General features: G+C 41.1%; 2 protein-coding genes across 2 annotated transcripts in view; one reads left to right on the top strand and one right to left on the bottom strand.

Annotated features, from left to right (window-relative positions):
• The window catches only part of CD226 (CD226 molecule), a 56,346-nt gene that overhangs the window by 28,319 nt on the left and 20,674 nt on the right, over positions 1-7,353 (top strand). Inside the window, exon 4 of the mRNA XM_005861559.2 lies at positions 5,919-6,266. Coding sequence (XP_005861621.2) covers positions 5,919-6,266 — 348 coding nt within the window. The remainder of the gene's footprint in view (positions 1-5,918; positions 6,267-7,353) is intronic.
• On the bottom strand, positions 2,933-3,285 carry LOC102263275 (guanine nucleotide-binding protein G(I)/G(S)/G(O) subunit gamma-5). Its single transcript, XM_005861558.2, has one exon. It carries the CDS (start codon positions 3,190-3,192, stop codon positions 2,986-2,988), a length of 207 nt encoding a protein of 68 aa, XP_005861620.1. The 5' UTR covers positions 3,193-3,285; the 3' UTR covers positions 2,933-2,985.

Below are 7,353 nucleotides of genomic sequence, written 5' to 3'. Positions count from 1 at the left end.
TGGACTGAAGGGTCCCGGGTTCGATTCCGGTCAGGGGCATGTACCTTGGTTGTGGGCACATCCCCGGTGGGGGGTGTGCAGGAGGCAGCTGATCGATGTTTCTCTCTCGTCGATGTTTCTAACTCTCTATTCCTCTCCCTTCCTCTCTGTAAAAAATCAATAAAATATATTTTTAAAAAAAGATGCCCTTCAGGAGGTGAATAGATAAACTGTGGTACATCCAGACAATGGAATAGTATTCAGTGCTAAAAAGAAATGAACTATCAAACCATAAAAAGGCATGGCGAAAGCTTAAACACATGTGACCATGTGAAAGAAGCTACGTTGAAAAGGTTACATACTGCATGAGTCCAACTCTATGACATTCTGGAAAAGGCAGATCTATGGAGACACTCTTTTGAGTTGCTAGGGGTTGAGAGGAGGCAGGGGCGAATAGACAGAGCACATAGGATTTTTAGGGCAGTGAAAATACTCTGATATTATACGTGTCATTATACATTTGTCCAAACCCACGGAATGTACAGCATGAAGAGTGAACGCTAAGGTGAACTATGGACTTTGTAGGATCATGATGTGTCCATGTAGGTTCATCCTTGGTAAAAAATGCATCAGTCTGGTGAGGGATGTAGGTAATGGGAGGCCGTGTGTAGGTAATAGGAAATCTCTGTACCTCCCTCTCAATTTTGTTGTAAACACATAACTGCTCTAAAAATAAGGTTTTTAATTATTTTTAAAATTCTCACCCGAGGGTGTTTTTATTGAGTTGAGAAAAAGAGAGAAGAAGGGAGAGAGAGAGAAACATTGACGTGAGAGAAAGATCGATCCGTTGCCTCCCGCACATGACCAGACCCAGGATTGAATCCCAAACCTAGATTGTGTCCTGACCAGGAATTGAACTCAGAACTCTCAGTGTATAAGAGGACGCTCCAACCAACTGAGCCATTCGGACCGGGCTAAAAAGAAAGTTTTTAAAAGCAAACAAACATTCCCCCCACAATCTATTCTATGTTTATGCTAAGAATTAATACATAACTAGTTAGAAATGTAAAATTAACCGGCTTTTATTATTTTTGTTTCTTTTTTTAGGATTCAATTGTAATCAAACCTTTCTTTCCTATTAACAACGACAATTTGATCGCCATTTTAAGTAGATTCGCTTTCTAAATCAGGGTGCCAGGGTCCTGGTGCATGTGGGGTCCTCCTGGTTTTCGGGTTGTTTTGGTCGCTCTCCATGTGCCGAGCAGGAGGATCGGGTGTTCCGAGCCGGCCCCACGTGAGGGAGGCCGGTTGTGCAGGCCTTGCCTAGATTTCCACCTGACTCCAGCCAGCTCTTCGGTTCATCAGGAGAGGTTAAGGGAGTCCACTCTGTGCCTCCAAACCACCTGCCTCTGGGGCGGGCCGGCTTCTGTCGGTTCCAGCCTGGGTCCTGATGTAGAGCCCCTTCCCCTGAGACCCCCAGGCCTGGCCTCCCTCCTGGGTCTGTCCTTTGTGCAAATACAGACCCTTCACACCCAGTCACAGTCCGTGGTGTTGCTTCCTGGTAGCAGGGTGGGTTAGATTGGCAGATAAAGCAAGTTTCTGAGATTGGAGGACAGCTGTAGCCACAGAGGAAAGCAAGCAGGTATGTGAGCTCTGAAGACCAGCATCAATGCTGCCGCCAGGCCAGCCTGCGTCTCATTTCCGAGGCTTCGGCGCGGTGTAAAAATGGGTTTCCCTTTCTTTTTGTCATTTCTTTTATGTTCTTTCATTTTCTCAACACAGTGTGCTGTGATTTGATTTAGCTTCTTATTGATACTGTCTCTGGCTTCTTATTTTCTCATGCCTCCTCTTTCCCTGTCTTATTCTAATTGCTCATTTATTTCCTTTAAGCTTTTATATTCTTTTTTTCATTTCTTTTTTTAATTGATTTTTTACAGAGAGAAAGGGAGAGAGATAGAGAGTCAGAAACATCGATGAGAGAGAAACATCGATCAGCTGCCTCCTGCACATCTCCCACTGGGGATGTGCCCACAACCCAGGTACATGCCCTTGATCGGAATCGAACCTGGGACCTTTCAGTCTGCAGGCCGATGCTCTATCCACTGAGCCAAACCGGTTGAGGCGTTTTTTCATTTCTTATGGATTTTCTCTCTTTCCTTCTATTTCCCCTTGTTCTTGTGCTGGCTGGTAACCCCCAGATGAAATGTTTCCTGTGTGCTTGTCATGTGGGTAGAGTGTTAGCTTTGGTAAATGGTTGCACAGCTACCGGGTGAGAAGCGGGAGTGCTGTGGTTTTCTCTTTCCAAAAACTTTCTGACACATGGAACCACTTCCTGAAGAGAAGAAGCTGGTTTGGTGGGGACGAAACTCTCACAGACAGTCTTCTAGTTGAACACAGACAGCGAATCTTATTGTATTTTAGAATTTATTTTACACTCTCAAGTGGGGATCTTCTTCTCTCCTCTCTTCTTTTTCATTGGACGTCAAGAAAGTGGCTCTCGGGCCAGCCTGAGTGAGTTAGTGACACAGAGAGGCTGGGATTAATGGTCTCTCAGTTCCGCATTATTGTCCAGGGCTCTGTGACACCATGACTGCCCTTTCTATTTGGACAGTAGGTTGAAATTCCTTGTCAGCCATAGCAGAACTATCAGATTAAATAGACTGACATAACCTACCCCCCTCCCTACTCCCCCCCAATAACCTAATTCTTGAAGGTTATTCTCTGGATCAGGTTCTTCAATTGTTTGGTCTCAGGATCCCTTTATACTCTTTTTTTTAAAAGTATTTTATTTGTATGCTGCTGCCAGTGTATATAAAATAATCATTCTTGTGAAATATTAATTCATGAAAATTCAGAGAGGTAGGTGTTAAGGACTGACAAAAGCAGAAGTTTGTAGAGTATGGCACGTTATAGGGTAAGCTTTTTGTACAGACTTCAGATTTAGCTCTCTTTGAATATTCTCCAGTTCAAGAAAAGTGGTTTAGAACACCTTCAAAATTCATTTTACTACAAAAAGGAGCAAACTTTCTGGGGCCTGAAGGGATTGGTACTTGAAGATACTCCAGTCAACAGGGGGTCATGCTGATCATTCTGCAGACAGAATTGTTTCAAATCTGCCGCTGCCTGGGAAACCTTCACGGGGTTGAGCCCGGCCTCCAGCCGGAGCTGTTGAACCACTTTCTCCATAGCGGTGACGCTGGAGAAACCAGACATGGTGCAGGTAAGTGCCAGGCAGATTGGTCGGTAGCAGGTCGCGGGTCCGCCGGGGCCAGGCGGCGGGGCAGCAATGCGAGGGGTGGAGCTCGGAACTTTTCCCTTTATACCCTTTTTGAGAAAAGATTTTATTATGCTAAGAACATAACATGAAGTCTAAAGTCTTAACAGATTTTTAAGTATACAAATAATGTTGCTAACTACAGGCACTATGTTGTACAGCAAGCATATCTCTAGAACCTATTTATCTAGTAGAACTGAAACTCTACACCCACTGAGACACAACTCCCCACAACTCCCCTGCCCAGCCCCTGGCAGCCACCATTCTATTCTTCACATCTATGAGTCTGACTATTTGAGATTCCTTACAGAAGTGGAATCATGCAGCATTCTCCATTGTGCATTCTTGGCACTCTTGTTAAAAATCAACTGACCATATACATGGGATTTATTTCTGTGTCTGATTTATTTCATTTGGCATACTGTCTTCCAGGTTTATCAGCATTGTATCATAATGCAGGATTTCCTTCTTTTTAAAGGCTGAATAACATCCCATTGTAATATATACCACACTTTAAAAATCTATTTATCCATCAATGGACATGTTTTCATTTGTGAATAGAGCTGCAATAGAGGCTGTGCCATTTTACATTTCTACCTACCATGGAAAAAGGTTCCAATTTCTTCACATCCTCACCAAAAATTCTTTCTCTTTTTATTTTATTTTGTAATAGTCATCCTAACAGATGTGAGGTGATATCTCATTGTGATTTTGATTTGTGTTTCCCTAATGATTAGTGGCATTGAACGTCTTTTTATAAATCAGTTAGCCATTTGTACATCTTCTTTAGAGAAATGTCTATTCAAGTCTTTATCCCATTTTTCAACTTAAATAAGTAGTTATTGGTTTGTTTTTTTATTTTGCTATTGAGTTGTAGGAATGCCTTACATATTTTGGAAATTAATCCTTCCAGGTATATGGTTTGCAAATGTTTTCTCCCATTGTGTAGGTTGCCTTTTCACTATGTTCACTGTTTCCTTTGCTGTGAGGAAATACTTTAGTTTGATGTAGTCTCACTTGTCTATTTTTCCTTTTGTTGCCTATGCTTTTGGTGTCATATTCAAGAATCATTGCCAAGGTCAATGTCATGAAACTTTCTCCTATGTTTTCTTCTGGGAGTGTTAAACAGTTTCAGAACTTACATTTAAGTCTTTATCCATTTTGAGTAGGTTTTTATGCATGGTATAAGAGAAAGGTCCAATTTTGTCCTTTTATAATGTGTATGCCTGTTTTTCCAAGAACATGTGTTGAAGAGACTATCCTTTCTCCATTGTGCATTCTTGGCACTCTGGTTGAAGATCCGCTGACCATGTATATATAGATTTATTTCTGGGCTTTCCATTCTCTTCTATATTTTTGTCTTTTTGCCAGTACCAGGTTGTTTTAATTATTGTGGCTTTGTAGTTTAGTTTGAAATCAGGAAGTGTGACACCTCCAGCTTTGTTCTTTTTCAAGCTTGTTTCATCTATTGTGGCCTTTTGTGGTTCCATATGAATTTTAGAATTGTTTTTCCCCATTTATTCTTTTAAAAATGATTGAAGAACCCAAAGAATTTTGTTCTATAAATATTTATTGTAATAGAAATGAAAACCAAACAAAATTTAAAAGACCAGAATTTATAAGCATATAAGCACACATCCCAGTGGCCATCAGAGACTCTGAAAATCTCTACTATATATTCTTACAGGATAAGAGTGAATTTATAATATACATATTCTTATAGAATAAGAGTTAAAAAAGTAAATTACATTTTAATATGACAATTAAAATGGGTGTGATCTTTCAGTTCTCAGAGAGGGATACAGGAACCCTTTAGGATATCAGGCCACACTATAAAAACTGTTGATTGAGGTATCTAGTGATTATGTACTAAGTGCTGTGTGCTGGGTATTCCAGCTATGGTGGTAGGAAGGTGGGAAAACATTGGAGGACTCTATAGTTACCCAGGAAGTCACAAAACACAGGGTTCTTACTTTATGCATAAGACAACCCATATGTCTGAAAAATGAATTTATGTATATATTCAATGAAGATGATTTGGTATCTCTTTTATGAATAATAAAATCTTAGTTGGCATTATTATAATCTAGACTAGAGGCCTGGTGCACAAAATTTGTGCACTGGAGGGAGGGGGTCCCTCAGTCCAGCCTGTGCCCTCTCGTAGCCTGGCTTCTGGCTGAGTGGCACTCCCACTAGGAGCGCACTGACCACGAGGGGACAGCTCCTGCATTGAGCATCTGCCCCCTGGTGGTCAGTGCATGTCATAGTGACTGGTCATTCTGCCATTTGATTTGTGTATTAGCCCTTTCTTATATAGGATATTGGATACTCAGAGTCAGTGTGTGAATCAGCAACCCATTCAACCACTTGATATGATCACTTGTGACATTCATCCTCTTGAAACGATCACTACCAAGAAAAGCACCAGAGGTTTTGATGATGTTTCTTGTTATATGGTTAACCAAGTAAAAGTTAAGAGAATATGTGTGAGCACATTCTTTCAAAAGCCTTCTTCTTACAAAAATTCGGTATAAAGCTGTCTGCAATCCCTGAAACTATGTTAAATGACATCACCAATCTTTCTGATGGAATTTTCTGAGTATCTTCTACCTTCCCATTTAAAAGTTTGAGGACCTAAGGATAATTAATGTCTTCTTCTTTTCAGATAGCTTTGAGATAGCTGTGCCATTGAATAGCCATGTGGTCTCAGAACCTGGAGAAAACATCACATTCATGTACGAACTTCAAATGAAGGGTCCCATGCAACAAGTCACATGGGAAAAGGTCCAGTCCCATCAGATCGACCTCCTAATCAGCTGCAACTTATCCCAAGGGAAAAGCTCCCCCTCAAGGTTTAGGAGGCAAATCCTGAGCAACTGTAGCCAGGGGATGAGAAGGAGCTTTATCCTCATGCCCCACGTCGTGGCCTCTGACTCCGGACTTTACCGTTGTTGCTTCAAGGCCAGCACAGGAGAAAATGAAACCTTTGTGGTAAGGTTGACCGTAACTGATGGTGAGTACATGACAGAAGCCTTCTCGTGTCAAAAATGGAAAGAGCCAACCATTGTGGGTTGATTTCTGTTGTCTTTTCTATAACTCTGTTGTTCAAAATATTTTTTTAAAATTTATTGATTTGAGAGAGAGGGAGAGAGAAAGAAATATGGATTTGTTGTTCCACTTATTTATGTATTCATTGGTTGATCCTTGTATGTGCCCTGACCGGGGATTGAGTCCACAACCTTGGTGTATTGGGATGATGCTCTAACCAACTGAGCTACCCGGCCAGGGTCAAAATATTTTTTAATGACTGGATTTAGGTAAGTTGTCAGTTATTGAATGGCAGTCTTTAGTATGTCTTTATCTTGCTAATCCTTCAATCACAAATTTAATAATAATCATAAATCTTTCCCGTTTTCTTGATCTGTCCCATATTCCTGAAATTAAACAAAAAATTCAGGGAGTCTGAAAAAATACATGGTCTCACCAGCCTGTAAGTTCCAGCCATATAACCTCCTATTTTTCAGTTACATTAAAACTTTTGAGGGTGGTGACTAGGTTTCATAATCCTCATATAACCTCAGCAATAACAAGAAGCTGCTGGATTAGTGTTTGCTGAGTCAGTGTTGTGTTGAGTGGAAATTTAATAAATGTTTGATAATAGAGTTGCTTCTTTGACACATTGGAGCTTTGAATCCCTCAGCTCTTTCAGATCTGGGAGCAGAAGCAGACTGGCCTTGACAAGGTTGAAGCTGAACTCCAGGGCCTCTTAGCTGAGCAGGTTCCTTCCAAGGCCGGGTACTCACATTGTATTAGTAATTTGTCTCCTGGGTCATAACGATGCCCTTACCTGTGTGAGCTTTAGGCCTCACAAAAGCCATGGAACAGTAAGAAAAAATGATTTTTTGCTTGCTGAAGTGCAAACACAGAGAGACTGGCCTCTCTAGAAGTCTGTGTAGAGGCCTGGGTTACAACTGATTGTGAGAAAGGCCATCCCAGGCTTTCCTGATTCATCCTCTGGGCACATTTTCTCACTGCAGAGGGACATGTTAGAGAAAGTAATTTATTTTTATTGGTGACAGAAATTCTACTTTAATTCTCCC

This window comes from Myotis brandtii, unplaced genomic scaffold (genome assembly GCF_000412655.1).
Source record: "Myotis brandtii unplaced genomic scaffold, ASM41265v1 scaffold154, whole genome shotgun sequence".
In the NCBI taxonomy this organism is placed as follows: domain Eukaryota; kingdom Metazoa; phylum Chordata; class Mammalia; order Chiroptera; family Vespertilionidae; genus Myotis; species Myotis brandtii.
The sequence above is the reverse complement of the archived record's forward strand: the minus strand, read 5'-3'. Positions and strand labels throughout refer to the sequence as shown.

Coding starts and splice junctions, on each gene's coding strand:
- LOC102263275 (XM_005861558.2), bottom strand. CDS start 3,192: ATGTCTGGTTTCTCCAGCGTCACCGCTATGGAGAAAGTGGTTCAACAG.